Source organism: Salarias fasciatus, chromosome 15 (genome assembly GCF_902148845.1).
Source record: "Salarias fasciatus chromosome 15, fSalaFa1.1, whole genome shotgun sequence".
Lineage (NCBI taxonomy): Eukaryota > Metazoa > Chordata > Actinopteri > Blenniiformes > Blenniidae > Salarias > Salarias fasciatus.
Window position 1 is genome coordinate 4,450,826 of NC_043759.1, and position 17,208 is coordinate 4,468,033.

Consider the following 17,208-nt stretch of genomic DNA (forward strand, 5'->3'; position numbering starts at 1 on the left):
GCTGTCAGAACCCGTTCCGCGCCCCGGAACATGAATTGGTTCTGCGCATGCGCCGCATGAGCACGATAGCTCAGTACGGCAAGTCTACTTGGACAAACTTCAAAGTTTAGGAGTATGAAAAATGTAAAAATATATAAACGCTGTGTGTGTGTGTGTGTGTGTGTGTGTGTGTGTGTGTGTGTGTGTGTGTGTGTGTGTGTGTGTGTGTGTGTGTGTGTGTGTGTGTGTGTGTGTCAAATAATGGACGGGATGGAACACATGATGACATATTTATTACACAGCAAGTTTCTGTTTTTTTTTCAAAGGTTTACTTGTGATTCATTTAATGTTTATTATTGACAACACCCACATCGTCTGTTTCCCTACCTTTGTTATGTGGACAGTATTATCTGACTAAAGCTGGGGTTCCACGTCTGCTTTTATTAACACTGATCGTGAAAAGACGCTTTTAAAGGAATCTAATCACAAGAGGCTGCTGAATTGGGAGGCTTTTGATCTGTGTCACAACACACACATCAGTTCAGCTGAATGTCCCTGTGGTGAATGGAGCCTCTAATGGATAGTGAAGTCGGAATCTCTGCCCTCCTCCTCCAGGCACCGGGTTCCATTCTCCAAAGGCCTGGTACCTGGCTCTCCACACTTATCAGACAGATGTGACGTTAAACAACACACAGCTTCAGTGATAAACATCTGACACTCAACAGTTGCCTAATTTCATCACATCACATTATCATACAGACCAGAGAAAAGTCTTTTCATTGCAATTATTTTTAATGACATTTGATAACACTCGACTCAAGTGTGCAGAGAACAAATCCACAGACAACAAAATGCAATTTGTATGTATGAATAAAAGAGTTTGTTTCAAACATGAAACAATGAATCGAAAAACAAAGAATACAAACAAAAAGGTCTGAAACGGAGCAGGGAATAATGAAACTTGTTTAATTTGTGTGGAATATTATTTATCTGTGTCATATTGTAATGCTGGTGCATCTCTGTCCAAACTGAAATCCCCTCTGTCTCAGGATCAGAGATGCTATACTCAAAATGTTGGATATGTTGACTCCAGGCCTTCTTTAAGGACCAGATGCAACCTGATCTCACAGAAATGTGTGAAATGAGCATCAGTAACTAACTCTTAGTACCAGATTGCGTGCTCCTGTCACGCATTGTGTTGAAATTGTGTGTGGTCGCCACACAAACAGTCTCCACTGAAAGTCAATTAGAATCCATGTCGTGGTGGGAACGCACATTCTCAGCTTCAAAGACGTCACGCCGTGGGTGTCATTTCATAGATCCCGGAAGTGCAAATGAAGATTAATCGATATTCTGAAGAAAAATCTCATCACTAGCTACAACAGTGCAACAGGGCAGACTGTGTAACAATAGTATGTACTTCTGCTGAGTCAAAAAGCGAAATATCAACTCTATTTTAAGAAAACACGTTTTATTATCAATGTCATATCACGGAGAAGCACTACAATACCCATAATCCTCATGTTTATCAGCAACGTGTCTGATTGGGAAGGAAAAGTAAACATGTGTCACATAACTAAACATGATACATCATTGTAAAGGACTTGATCAGAGAAGAAAAATGATGTCAGACTGGAAGTTTGAATTTGCTCCTGCTCAGAGATATTGACAATTTTTTTGATCAAATGAGTTCAGGAATTCAAAACCTCCAATTGTATATTTTCTTGTTGATCTTTCCAGAAACTCATAATTCTTCAAAAAAAAAAACAACTCAAAAATGTGGCATTCCTCTTTGATAAAGGGGTAAAAAGGTATGAAATCAACCTCAGAAATGTGTCAACAATCATTCAGTTGCATAGAACTGACTTGGCATGGATCTGCATTCTTTTAATTTTGGGGATTTTTTTTTTTTTTGTGTTGAAAGTTTAAAATAAATAAAAGTTTTCAGAAAATATAAATATTCCATTGGGGCAAATGAGCTGTTCTACATTTATATGAAAATCCTCTGAGCTTCTGGACTCAAATGATATTAATGAGCTGCAGACGCTTTAATAAACTATATTTGTTACAGTTCTATTGTTAGAAAGGCTTGGACTGTGGGTGTGGGGATTGAATGCACGTTACGTTTGCTGTTTCATTATTGATTGCTGTTGCATTATTATACGATGGGATTACAGTAGATTCTGCTTGAGTACATTTTGGTTTGGTCTGCCACCTACTGGTGAGAAATGTTATTACTATTTCCTGGTCCTGGATCGTTCTGTTAGCTTCGAATGCTGCTTGAGTGTGGGAGGAAAATGAAACTGAATACAGAAGTTGTGCGTTCCTGAGTAAATGTAAGTAGCACCCCAGCATGTTCACTTTGAGATCATGAACCTGTGATTGTGGAATGTTCATTGCATGTTGGAGTTTTGTGGTGTGATTTCAGCCTGTGTTCAGATGCTACTAGCCATGCTAAACGCTAGCTTGTTAAGAGCGATTGTATTTCATTTCATCATGTAGTGGGGTTTATGTTCAGTGCACGTGTGTCCAATTCACCTGAGGAATGTCTTATTGCTTTCATTTGTCTAAATCAAGATGGGTTTCTGTAAATACTTCTTATTTGATACTTAATTGGAGAGTTTGTGGGTTTCTGATTAATGTCCAGTAGGTGTCACTGTTGGCTAGAGTAATTCAATATGTGTATGCTGTTCAATCTAATCAGTGTGTAGTTTCACTCCTGTTAAAGACTGATTTATGTTTGTAGTTAGCTATTCATCTCAGTGTATATGTCCTTCTGTTCATCAGCTTAATGATGATTAATTTCTTGTTGTAGGACCACAACACAACACAAAACAGTACTGTACATGGGTAGATATCCCCACTCCCACTGGCTCTGTTAACTAAGAAGAAATGTCTGCCTGCAATACTTCGCTTCTTCTGACAATAAAGAAGAAGATACTCCAGAAGCCCTGTCGTGGTTTGTGTGTCCTGACCGACACCCAGAGGCGAGTGTCACCAATCCACCAGCGTTAGTCAATGTAGGTCCTCACCTACAATTCTGGTCCTTCGAGCCGGATTAGGACACTCACCCCTGATGCAAGCAACATGTATGCCCAAGATGAGCGTACAGTGAGGCCACGGTGGCAGATTCACCTACCAGTTTGATTGGAGGATTATGAGGTGAGTCATCGAAGCCGGAAAGATTACATCCCTCCACATTCCAGAGGGACAGAGCATGTCAGTGGAGGTGAAGAGGATCAGTATTCAGGCATGGAGGGTGCTGCCAAGATGACACCCCTCACCATTCCTCACAGCCAAATCAGCAGTCATCATGGTCAGTGGGACTTTACTCTGGAGGAGTGGACTTGTTCTCAGGATGAGACAAATCATAATCAAAGGCGACAAGGCTATGTACCGGGTACCCGCCAGTTGTATGAAGATGACATGGCTACGCAGGTAGATCATTCTACACCATTCACTCAATCCAGAGAGCCAGCTCCACTCCCATCAGCATACAAGTCTCAGATAGAAGAGCTTCAGAGACAGAGAACCGAGCTCCAACAGTCCCAGCGAGACATGAGAGCAGAATTAACAGAGCTAAGAGAGTTTAAAGAGAGAATGGAAAGGAGAATGGGACCAATAAACCAAACAAGCCCACTCCGCCATGTCAGATCAGCTGCACGGCCTCCAAACCATGCACCACCTCCACCCCCTGTGGAACAAGACAGTGAGGATGAGTATCCTGGGTCAGAAGCCTCAGATACCCAGTCCCTACTTGCTGAATCCATGTTGAACAGATTGGATAAGCTGATGATTGACATTCAAGTAATAAAGGCTCAAGTTAACAATCAACAGAGCACAAGGTCACCAACAGTTAAGACCCCAGTCCCAACACATTTTGGGAACCCACCAGTGCAGGCCCATTATAAAGCTAATCAGTCAGAGAGACAACCCTTTACCTACCAGAATACGCCTCATTCACCAATGAAGAGCTTACCAGAGGCACAGTACCCCCCATTCTCACCACTGCAGCAACCACAACTCTACAGTTCAGCAGTTACTACTGAGACAGCATACAGAGGACCAAGGCCAAGCATTCCCTACTTCAGCCGGAGAGATCCCAGTGAATATGCTAGGCTAAAGCTAGCTTTAACAAACTTACTACCTCCTGACTGCACTGAGTTGTTCAAATATCAGATCTTGGTTGACCACTTAAAGCTGGAGGAGGCCAGACTTGTGGCCGATTCCTACCTCAATTCTGTCACTCCTTATTCAGACACAATGTGAGCCCTGAATGAGAAATTTGGCCAGCCACACCAGATTGCACTGAGCAGGATTGCCAGTGTTATGGATGCTGCTGATATTCGCAGAGGGGACACAGCAGCTTTTGAGAAGTTCAGCCTTCAGGTGCAGTCTCTAGTTGGTTTGCTCAAAACTCTTGGCCCAGAAGGTGAAGCAGAGCTGAAATGTGGATCCCATGTGTCCCGGCTGCTAAGTAAATTACCCCCAGAAAACAGAGCAGATTTCAGTAGAGCCATGTTTCGAAATCCTAACACCGTGTACACTCTGGTGGATTTCTCTGAATGGTTGCAGTATGAGGCATGGTGTCATGAGTATGATGGCCATCTTCCTGGAGCAGGAGCCAAACCCATGCCAAGTCATCAGAAGAAGAAAGCTGTCACCATCCTACACGGGTCCAAAGAGTTTCCAGGGAAAAAAGAACAGTAAGTCCAAACCATATTGCCCTTACTGTGAGAGCAGTCAGCATTACCTGAGCCAGTGTTCAGCTGTCAAAGAACTGGCTAAGGAACAGCTGTCGCAGTGGATCAAGACTCACAAGAGATGCTGGCGTTGTGCTAGATCTCACCAAGCAGCGCACTGCGATCTCCGCAAACAATGTGGTCTCTGTCAAGGGAAGCATCTTCAGGTGCTTCATGAAGTGAATACAAGAGATGAAAGGGGGCCATTAAGAGAGGAGAGCTGTCTGGTCAGTACCACCACAGATGTACTGTATCTAGACAGACCGTCAACCTACAGCAAGGTCCTGCTGAAAGTGATGCAAGTGACATTGCATCATAAAGACAAGAGCCTAGAAACCTACGCTTTACTTGACGATGGTTCAGAGCGTACCATGTTGTTGTCAGTTGCTGCACGGAAACTTGGCTTGCAAGGAAACCCAGAGACTCTTGACTTGAGAACCATCAGACAAGAGGTTCAGACACTCAGTGGTTCATCAGTGTCATTTCAAGTTTCATCAGCCTTCAACAGCCAGAAACGCTTTGCCATTGAAGGTGCTTTCACTGCTGAACGGGACTAGCAGAGCACTCTTACCCCATAGAGAGTCTGAAGAAACAATACAGACACCTCTCAGGTCTTCCCTTGCGCTCCTTCAAGAATGTGCAGCCATTGGTGCTCATAGGTGCAGATCATTCTCACCTCATAACCCCTCTTGAGCCAATACGGTTTGGCACCCCAGATGGGCCAGTTGCAGTCCGTACCAAACTGGGCTGGACTCTACAGGGGCCCATGAAAACAATAGAAAGATGTCTGCAACCCAAACAATGTCTGTTCATCTCAGGAGCCCCTCAAGATGCTGAGTTACTGAGACATGTGGAAAGGCTCTGGCAAGTTGACATCCTTCCATACAGGAGTGAAAAAACTGTAACCCGCTCCAAACAAGACAAAGAGGCAATCCACCTGTTGGAAACCAAGACAACACGTGTGGATGTCAACGGAACTTTCCGTTATGCCACCCCCCTGCTACGGAAGCAGAACATGCCGTTTCTCCAAGCCTCTCAAGAATCAGTCATGCCGAACCTGCGTAGTACTGAAAGACGCCTCAGTAAAGACCCAGAACGCGCTGTGGCGTACTGTGCAGAGATCCAGAAGCTAATCCAAGCTGGCGCTGTGGCAAAAGTACCTCAAGAAACCCTCAAGCCAGAAAGTGAGTCATGGTTCATCCCGCATCACATGGTGTGTCATAACAACAAGAATCGGATCGTGTTCAACTGCTCTCACCAGCATCAAGAGTTCAATCTGAACAACTACCTGCTACCAGGACCAACTCTTGGAGCTTCATTATTGGGGGTGCTGCTTCGTTTCCGTGAACATACCATTGCCATCAGCGGGGACATCAAAGGCATGTTTCACCAAGTTCGCCTCCTTCCAGAGGACAGACCCCTGCTGAGATTTGTTTGGCGAGACCTGATTCGAGACAAACCTCCTGAGATATATGAGTGGCAGGTCCTCCCCTTTGGCACAACATGCAGCCCCTGTTGCGCAACATATGCTCTACAGCGTCATGTAATGGATCACAGTACTCCAGGAGAAGATGTGCGATCCTCCGTTGAGCAGTGTTTCTATGTGGACAACTGTCTGCAAAGTGTGCCTACACCAGAGGAAGCCAAAGCGCTTGTTGACAAGTTAAGATCACTGCTGGCTTCAGGAGGATTTGACCTTTGTCAGTGGGCGAGTAACGGGTCAGACGTCATCAGCCACCTACCCAAAGAGGCCCAGTCCAACAGCAGTGAACTATGGCTCGCACAGGATGAAACAATCACATCTGAAAATACACTTGGACTCAGTTGGCACATCCATGAAGACACTCTGGGTTACAAGCATCGACCCTTCGACTATGGCATCCTGGCCATGCGAAACATCTACAGAGTCTTAGCCTCCCAATACGACCCACTTGGATACATCCTGCCCTTTACCACTCGTGCTAAAGTGCTGATCCGTCATTTCTGGGAGAAACAGCGAGACTGGGATGACCCACAGCTCCCTGCCGACTTGAAGGTGTTGTGGGAGGAATGGGAAAGTGAGTTGACCACCCTTCCTAAAGTTGTTCTGCCTCGGTGCTACACCCCTGCTGAGGTTAATCCCTCACACGTCTATTGTGAATGAAACCAATCTTTTATCAAGTCCTGTGTTTGGGTTTGAGTCGTGTGTTTTTCACTGTTTGAATTCAGATGACCTTGAGTGACCTTCCATTCTTAAAGCAGAGGATTTAATCTGATGTGGGTCCATCGTTTGGAGCTGGAACAGCTTCAACTCTTCCAGCTTCAGGAGTGTTGATGGGAATGTTGGAGCGTTCTTCGAGAACAGGGCTCGCTCTGACTCTGGATGTGGTTCCAACAGACTTTGTTGGACGGATTGGAAAGAAAAACCGAGGTGCAAGCTCAGAATTTCTTCAGAAACAATCATTAATGAGGACCCATAGTTTAGGACAGATATGAGACAGGAACCTCACAGAACAACAAGGTTATCATCAGATTATGTCAAATATTATTATGAATAACATTTTACTGTCTATGTTCACAGACATCAAGAAGTCACAAGCAAAAGGAGACCAAGCTTAAGCACACGTTCAATCCAGGAAAGTTTATTCATTGAAATTGCTTTTTAATCAATTCAACAAAAGATTTTTTTTGACTCTCAGAAACACTTGTTCATATCACCACAATGATTATGATATCAAACAGATCGGTCACATGATCATAAAGAGAAGCTGTGAACTCAACTCGTGGGGAAGCATCATGGAGCAGTTCATTCAAGCTGCTCTTCAGACTTTTGGCCACCAGGTGGCACCAAAAAGGGCAGTGTTGAAAAGCTTCCATCCAGGCTTCAGAGTTTCAGAAAGCTTCATTTGTCCATCAGGATTAAAAAGAGCTTCACTTCCAGCCTCTCAACAGACTGACAGACTCAGCCCTCGCGCAGGCAGTGGGCGCGCTCTGCCTGCGACTTCATCGACTTCAATGGGTGCGTAATTACTGCGTGAGTGCTGTGACCTGCGAAGCGCAGAGCAGCGCAGCCATTCCACAGTATGTGGGCACTGGTTGTCAGACTCTCAGTCAGATTCTCCTTAAATAAGTCCAGCTAAGACCAAACTGGTCCAATCAGGCTGGATCAAGCAGATCGGACCGGACAGGAAGTCGGAAACAGAAAAGGCAAGAGAATCCGGTCAATTTTCAAAATATAACAAATTAAATAACGATTAGTTACGGACGGTGTTGCTCGTCCGTCTATAATTTGTCACTTGGGTCTAATCACAAGACAGATGGACACACAGACATACGCATGTACGCACCCAAACACACACACACATACACACACACACACACACACACACACACACACACACACACACACACACACACACACACACACATACACACACACACACACACCACACACACACACACACACACACACACACACACAGACAGCGACAGACATTCACGTGATGCAGAAAAAAAGAGGACAGGAGGAGAAAAAGTCTCTCCACAGGTCACCAAAACACACCCATCCATACTGGCAGAGCGAGAGGGAACAAACGTGAAAACCGAGAGCTGACGGAGCGAGCCGAGTGCAGCCGATGTGTGACCAGCGCGGAGAGCGCAGGCAGCAGATACGCCTCCAGTGCGAACAGCCAAGCGCCGGCGCGGAGACGCGCGCTCCGCTTCCGCGTCCAGTGCGTTCCCGGCGTTACCCAGAAGCTTGAGCGCCTCCAGCTGTCATCAAAGCTGCATCAGCCCCTGATCAATGCACTCCAGGCTTCAATTGAGCAGAGATTTTCAGAAATATTAGCTGATCCTGAAATGATCGCTGCTGCTATCCTGCTCCCAAAGTTCTGAACATCACGGACAAGTAATGAGATGTGCTGAAAGCAGGTATTTTTTTTAAACAATTGCCATTTAGCCACTTTCTTTAATATGAGTTATTATAAAATGCTAAGTCACTAAATCATTGCAAATGTATGTTTTTTATATAGTTTTGGATTACATCAAGATATATCTGGACCAGGTAACAAAGGTTTGGCAACAGCTCTCCATCATCAGATGAGGACTTCTTTGGCTCCATGAAGGCCAACGTCCAGGAAAGTACAAAGCAGCAAGATGCCTACTGAACCAGCACAAGCACAGTATTTGACGTTTTGAAGTCGTTCCCCCATTGTGTGCAGTCTGTCTCTGAAGTTAAACACACCTTTACCTGTGTCTGCAGCATGCTGAGACTGTTCAGTAAAGCTGGATTGATCTTCTCTCCTAAAAGAGCACGTCTCCATTCGAAAAACTTTGAAAATCAACTTCTTTTGAAGATGAACCACAAACACTTGTAAAATACTTGCCAATAGAATTGTCTGTCTTGTTAAATATTATGCCAGAATTATAAATAATTGACAATTTTTGAGCTTGTAAAGCTTTTGTTTACAATGCTCTGTTCTAAATAAATTTGAGCAGACAGTGTTTTGCCTGGTTCTTATTTTGAGTATTTACTACATTCACAATTTACTTTCAATATTTTAAATTTTTGCATTTTTTCATCAGCTATAAATACGTTTACTTTTTACTTGCAAAGTAAATTTAAAGCAAGTACTTTTGTACTTTTACTGAAGTAAAGTATTCCTTGGGTACTTTGACTTTTACTTAAGTACTTTTTTTGCCCCAGTATCTATACTTTTACTTAAGTTAAAAAAAAAAAGAGTACTTCTTCCATCACTGTCTCCGGCAGTAGCCATGATTTGCACTTCTGTCATGACGTCATGAGACGGGCCGGAGAAACTTCGGTGGCTTAGAGGCACCAAAAAGAATGCGTTCATGTGAAAAGCCGAAACTGTTCATGTACGATTTCAGTGTTTTTAACATCGTCTTAACCCAAAAAGTCGGTTACGATTCAAAATCGATTAATCGTGCAGCCTTACTGGATATAAGTTAAAAGAAAATAATGGAGGAGAGAGACGAGTGTCTTCTCCCACAGTGGACGCCACTCCACAACATTAAAAGAAAGTGATCAAATAACTTGTTGATTTTTAAATTCAGTAACTCCTAAAGGAAATGAAATAAAGGATTTATTTTTGGTAACTTGCAGAACAACACTGATTCAGTTCACATTTACAATCAAAGAATAACACAAACGTCAAACTGTGATCAGAAGAGTCCGGTCCTCATCGTCTCCATTGTTGCTGACCAAGACTTGAGGAGGTTAGAAAACATCTTGAAACTTAAACTGACAAAATATTTACAAAGTGTTGGAGGCTCCGTCTGTGAGCCCTGCTGAACTCCACTGATGTTCTCTGATCTCCGATTGGTGCTGACAGGACTGCTGTCAGAGACAGAGACCGTCCTTCCTACAGAGGACACAGACTCACTGAAGAACCAGAGGACAAGAGTGTAAATCCAGCATAGAGAGGTTCAGTGAATGCGGTGTTGAAGGTGTAGAGGTGGATCAGAGAGTCAGAGGAGACTCTGAAGAAGGACAGAGAGCCAGCAGGAAAGTGAGGATGAGGAAACTTTTTTTTCAAAATTCTCTTGTCAGTATTGTTTGAATGAAACAAAACCTTTGAACGAAAGACAGACACTGTTTGGTCCTCATTAGTCAAACTTACACTTCCTCAGACCAGGTTTTAACCTCTGCTCTCCACCATGGTCCACCCTGCAGGAAGAAAGACAGTCAGAAGGTTTTCTCTCCAACAGGAGTCCTAACTGCTGTTCAACATGAAGCAGAGCTCCACAGAAACAGGCTGAAAGAGCTCTGAGTCCACACTCTGGGACTGTTTCACTCAGGACAGCAGTCAGCTCTGGATGGATGGATGAAGAAGATGAAGTGATGAATGAAGCCTCCTGTTATGTTTCAGCTCACACTGACTCGCTTCAAAGTTTCAAACTTTGTTCAGTCTCTGTGAAGACGTTTTGAGCCTGAAAGTGTTTCTGCTGCTTTGGATCAGTGTGATGAAGAAGGAAACCTGTTGGCATGTTTCTGCTCCTCTCCTCCTAACAGCTGGAAAAGGAGCTTTCAATGGATTCTTCACACTACAGGAGTTTTCATTGAAAGACTCAGTTTGGCAGAGAGGAAGAGAAGTTTTGTTTCTCTTCACCAATGAACACACACAGAGAAAAGTCTCGATTTAGCCAAAACACAGAAAAACCTGAAGATAATGTTTGAATGCAAAGTGGATGAACTCTCATCAGGATTTTAAGAGTGAAGAGAAAAGCAGCAGTTTGATCAAATGATTCAAACTTCAGGTCCAGATGTCTGAACCACATCACAGAGGCTTCAAACTCTCATTTCTATCATCATGGTTCAGATTTTCTTGGTACTTGTGTCATAAAAATAACTGTTTACAATAAGTGGAGATATTTTGTAGACCAGGGGTCTTTAACTAAAATGTTAAAGGTGTAATGCAGGATTTTGATTTCCGGGTGGATCATCTAAATAACTGGTGGGTCTGTTTGTCAATCATTCTGACGAGCTGGTTTCGTAAGGCGGTTCTACATGCTTGCGCCCAATAAGCTTCTCCCTTTTAGATTCAGAGCATTCAGAGTGTTTATGTAGCCGTGAGCTTCTGAGCTAGTACTTACCGATGGCGAGTCTGACATAATGAAACTGTAACTGTTTCGAAAAACAAGCATTATTTATGAGCGAGGCGGATCGCAGAAACTGTAAACAGAGCCGTGCACGCCGGAGAAGAGGAGTTCGCGCTCGCACGCTTCCGCGTTTCCTGAGAGAAGCAGGAGAGCCGGGCGGATGGTCTGGCGCATGCGCGTTGTTCAAAAAGTGAGTAACAGACGTTTGGCTTCGTCTTTTCGAGAAAATCCTGTATTAGACCTTTAAGAGGCTCAGTTTGACTATATTTCTTGAAGTAAATGTTCAGAAGATCGGAATATAATTATGGATAATGTGGATGGTATTTTTCTTGGTAAGGTAGGAAAAGAAGAAATATTGAATATTGTAAAAACTTGTGCAAGTAAAGGATCTACTGATGGTGTTGGAATAGATATGATATTGGTAAAAAGTATAATAGAACTGGTTATTGAACCATTTACATACATTTGCAATCTGTAATTTTCTACAGGGGTCTTCCTGAAATATGAAAATAGCCAAAATATTTCCACTTTATAAAAATGGAGATAAACATGTTTTCTCCAACTACAGACCAGTATCCTTGCTTCCAAAATTTTCAAAAATACTAGAGAAATTGTTTGTAATAAGGTTGTGTTTGTAATAAGGTTGGACAACTTCATGAGCAGACACAATACTTTGAGCAAAAGTCAGTATGGATTTAGAACCAGTCACTCCACATCATTGGCATGGAATTAACTGAAGAAAATCCATCGCAATAGATAGAAAACAATTTTTTGTAAGTGTTTTTGTTGACCTCAAAAAGGCTTTTGATACCATTGATCATGCCATACTTCTTAAAAAACTGAGCAAATACGGTATTAGAGGGGTGGCACATAAATGGATTTCAAGTTACTTAGACAGTAGAAAGCAATTTGTGCAGCTATATAATTCAAAATCCAAATTGCAGTATATTATGTGTGGAGTACCTCAGGGATCGGTCCTTGGGCCTAAACTCTTCACTTTGTAAATCAATGATTGTGTTTCTGTATCCAAATTGCTCAAATGTATTCTGTTTGCAGGTGATACAACATTATTTTATTGTGGGGAAGATTTAGCACAGGTGTTAAATGTGGTTAAAGAAGAATTTAAAAAAATAAAAATGTGGTTTGATGCAAATAAATTATCACTGAATCTTGAAAAAACAAACTTTATGATATTTAGTAACAGAGGGAGAGACACTGGTGCTTCAATTACCATAGATGGTATTGAAATCAATAGAGTAAAGGAAACCAAGTTTCTGGGTGTTATTCTGGATGAAAATTTGGGTTGGAAATCACATATCCAGTATACAAAGGCAAGAATATTAAAAACAATAGCTATGTTACACAAAGTAAAAGATTCACTGGATAACAAAGCATTGTACATGTTATATAACATAATGATTGTTCCACATCTGTCCTACTGTATTGAAGTCTGGGGAAATACCTGCAAAACATATATTCAGTCAGTTGTCATATTACAGAAAAGAGCCATAAGAATAATCAGTAGAAAACAATATAGAAATCCAACTAATGCATTATTCTTTCAATTTAAATTGCTGAAATTCCAAGAACTAGTAGATTATAGTATTTTACAAATTATGCTGAAAGCTCACACAAATACACTGCCAGTTAACATCCAGAACAGGTTTGGAAAAAGAGAAAGCAAGTTTAACTTAAAAGGAACAGAGATCTTTAAAAAAAATCAAGATTTAGGACAAAAATGATTGAACGTTGTGTATCTGTAAAAGGAATCGGTTTATGGAACAATCTGGAGAAAGAAATAAAAGAATTTAAGTCAAGGACCACATTTAAAAGGTTAATCAAATCCAGTATGTTAAAGAAACACAATGAAACATACTAGTTACATTTGATTGTCTTTTTTTGTTGTTGTGAAAAGCACTAAGTTAATTGTAATCGATGAATTAATGTTATGTCACTGTCTGTGTTGGCCAGCAGTTATTTTATTTTAGTGTATTATAAGTGTGTGTGTGTGTGTGTGTGTGTGTGTGTGTGTGTGTGTGTGTGTGTGTGTGTACTTATGTTTTGTATATATTGCCATGTTTTTTTTTGTTGTTCTTAATTTTACTTTTTTTGTAATTGATTTCTGAGGATAAGGGGCAGATATAATAAGACTTGTCTGATATATATTTAAAGTTCTGTCAACATTTGTATGTAATCAACACCTGATCAACACAAATCAAATTCTCCCGTGCAAGTGAGTGCCTATCTCTGTTTCATAATCCCAGGCCACACAGCTACTGTGAGTAGTGGAAGCTACAGTGGGGGGGTTAGACCTCTGTGTGTTCGACCCCCTGTGTTGCTGTGGGCTACCCCATTCTATATATGCTGAGCACCTGGCTAGAGGGTCTTTGGTATGACCCGTCCGGGATGTGAACCCACAACCTCCCAGTTGTGAGGCGGATGCTCTACCATCACTCTGGTACAAATCAAATTGATTCTGTGAAATTCACAAAGTGTTTGTTCATATTTATTGATTATTATTCATTATTCATGAAACATGGAACTGAAAATAAATGTTTGATTGTCAATAATTCTGTCATTTACTAAATAAAAGTCAGGCTCATTTTGAAAATAAGACAAACTAAATCAAATGTTCAGAAGCAGTGCTGGACTTCAGAACAATAAAACAAAAGTTACGTAAGTAACTATGGTTCCATGAATCCCGGATGACCGCCAAAGGTGGTGCATAAAGCACTGAATGATCATCCTTTCGCATAAGCAGGTGGAGAATTAAATGACAACAAAGTCACAGGTGACCTCCCGGTGGCTGACGTGAGTCTATATAGCCATGTCACAACGGAAGCTCAGTCCCTTCCACCTTCTCACAAGCAGAAGATTCCAAGAGACTGAACGCTCTGGCGGTCATCCAGGATTCATAGAACCATAGTTACCTACGTAACTTTCGTTCTATTTCATCCCTACTTGCAACAGGGCGCAAAAGGGACATGAAAGTAAGCGTCCTTCAAATCGATCACTGTGAACCAGTCCCCTGGCGATATTGTGTGGAGAATCTGAGGGATGTGCAGCACCTTGAATGGAATAACTTTTAAAATTTTGTTTAGACCCGAAGATCCAGAACAGGGTCGCGCGTCTTCTTTGGTACGAGGAAATACCTTGAATAAAAAAACCCCGGGTCCCGCAGGGGATCCACAGGAACTACAGCACCTTTGGCCAGCAAGGTGCGAATCTCCACAGACAGTGCTTGTGCCCTGGCCAGGTCGTAGAATATGGTCATTGTGACCCGGCAATGAACCGGAGGCCGGCGGCGGAACTGAATGCGATAACCCCGGGACAGTGTGCGGCGACATAGTCAGGTCGAGCAGAGAATGCCACTAGTGACTCCTGAATGTCCGAGTGCGGGGTCACAAACCGGGTCGAGCAGAGAATGCCACTTGCGATTTACAACAGGCTCACAATGAGGGAAAAACAACCCTGCTGTTTTTTCTTTGGGGTGGGGTTTGTTATTATTGTTATTTTTCCCCTTTAAATGAACTGAAGAGACAGTGTATGAATCACACTCAGAACAGAAAACACGAGCTGACAGACAGCCGTCTTCAATAACAACGGGGTGAAGTTAAGCCTCTTGATTGACAAATTAATATTTAAGCCGCACGGGCAAAAAATTAGAGCAGCGCGCACCACAAGGTGGGATGTAACAACAGAAATCTACCGCTTAAGATACACGGTGATAAATGATACCCGGCTTTCACGGGAAAAGAAGAAAAAGGAGATGGAGCGCTGCTTGTGCAGTCCTTAGAGGGCGAGCAAGCTCGCAGTTCTGACTTACCCAGTCGCAGGGCCACTAGTCACAAGCAGCACATCAACTTTCAGTGGAGTTAAGCTGAAAATGCTCACCACCAGATCCAACCAACCTGCACGCGAGAAGGTGAAAAGGGACTGAACTTCCAGTGTGACGTGGCTATATCGACTCACGTCAGCCACCGGGAGGTCACATGTGACTTTTATCCCTTTCCTACTGGCCAAAAAACCTGTTTAAACCCGCTAACAATCGGCTCCTCATGGCAGTGGGAAAATGGTTTAATCGGCATTCGACCTGGGTCGTTATACCCTGCAATCGACCCAGGAATTTACTGGGTCAGCTTTCTACCGGCTTTTTGTGGGAGGGATACATCCGGGGACTTAAGTGATGATGTCGACCCGGCCCGTCGCGGCGCGGCTGGAGCTCTCTCCTCGCCGGGAGGAAGCGTATCTCTGCTCCCCGGCGGATGCGCGCTCCACGCCGGCCGCGGGACGTGCGACGGCCCGCCGCGCCGCAGCCGGAGCTCTCTCTTCAGTTGGAGAATCCAGATCTCCGCCGCCCGGCTGATGCGCGCTCCAAGCCAGGCCGCGGGACACCGCCGGAGGCCCCCCTTCCGACCGAAAGGCAACCTAGCACCGATGAAGGAAAAAATGCAGCCGAAATGAGCGACTTTGCAGAGATTATGTCCCGCGCTGAAGCTGCATTGCCGAGGCCCCCGCTAAATGCCGCTACATCGGTTGGATCTAAATAACTTCTGAAGGACTCCGAGCTGCACGATGTTTGTCTGAGTGAGTATATGAGCATGCACACACCTAGAAATAAGGTCCAGATGTCAAAAAACCGGAGTTGCCCTTTAACTCTAGTGGTAATCATGGTGACAGAAAGTACACAAAGTACAGTTTACCACATGAGGCCAAACCTCATCCTCGTCCATGTTGGAGTTCTTCGAAATGAAGGATTTGTCTTGTTTGAAAAGTTGACTTTGTTTGCCATGCCAAACCTTCATCTCCACCTGGGATGGGAGGAATTGATTACATGTAACTGCGTCATATAATGAGGAGACAGAAAAAAGGAACTGTAATCTGTTACAGTAAATAAAAAATGTGTAATCTGGTTCCAGGTAAATCTGATAAAAAAATTAAAAATATAAAAAAAAACATCACTGAGCGGGATTACTTTTGAAAATCAGGTGGAATAATTCTGAATTACAACAGACATCAGCGCCATCCACAGACATTGAGACACTTTACACACAAACCAGAACACCAACATCCATCCATCCATCCATTTTCCATCGCATATCCGGGACCGGGTCACGGGGGCAGCAGTCTAAGCTGAGATGCCCAGACTTCCCTGTCCCCAGAAACTTCCTCCAGCTCTTCCAGGAGGATCCCGAGGCGTTCCCAGGCCAGCCAAGAGACATAGTCTCTCCAGCGTGTCCAAGGTCTTCCTCGGGGTCTCCTCCCAGTGGGATATGCTCGGAACACCTCCCCAGGGCATCCAGGAGGCATCCTAAAGAGGTGCCCTCTATGGTCATGACCCAAAGTTCATGACCATAGGTGAGGGTGGGAAGGTAGATTGAACAGTAAATCGAGAGCTTTGCTTTTTGGCTCAGCTCCTTCATCACCACAATGGACCGATGCAATGACCACATCACTGCAGACGCTGCACCGATTCACCTGTCAATCTCAGGTTCCATCTGTCCCTCACTCGTGAACAAGACCCCAAGATACTTAGGGCGTGTTCACACTGACCTGAGTTGAGCCAAGACCCTTTTTTGGAAGTGTGAATTTGTAAATCAGCCTTCTCATAAATAACTGAATCGTGTTCTCACCGTTGAACCAAAAGGGCGTCAAACCAGACAGAAGCAAGTCAGGTGCCGGAAGGAAACGCAATACTTAAAATAAGTGATTTCAAAATAAATCAGTGTTGTGTATTTGCCTTAATATTCGATTGTTTTTACTTCTTCTGGTCGAATACAGAACAAACAACGTGATGCAGTCATTAAACGCATTAGAAGTATGAACGGTTTTGTACTTCGTCACTGCAGGAAAGTGTCATGGATTTTTATTTAAAAAGTATCCTAGG

The 17,208-nt window shown here is 43.3% G+C and overlaps 1 protein-coding gene across 1 annotated transcript in view; it reads right to left on the reverse strand.

Annotated features, from left to right (window-relative positions):
- Positions 1 to 8,328: 8,328 nt before the first annotated feature.
- The window catches only part of LOC115402059 (NACHT, LRR and PYD domains-containing protein 4C-like), an 868,403-nt gene continuing 859,523 nt past the window's right edge, over positions 8,329 to 17,208 (reverse strand). Inside the window, exon 10 of the mRNA XM_030110485.1 lies at positions 8,329 to 10,389. Within this exon, the coding sequence (XP_029966345.1) occupies positions 10,329 to 10,389 (61 nt within the window). The 3' untranslated portion in view covers positions 8,329 to 10,328. The remainder of the gene's footprint in view (positions 10,390 to 17,208) is intronic.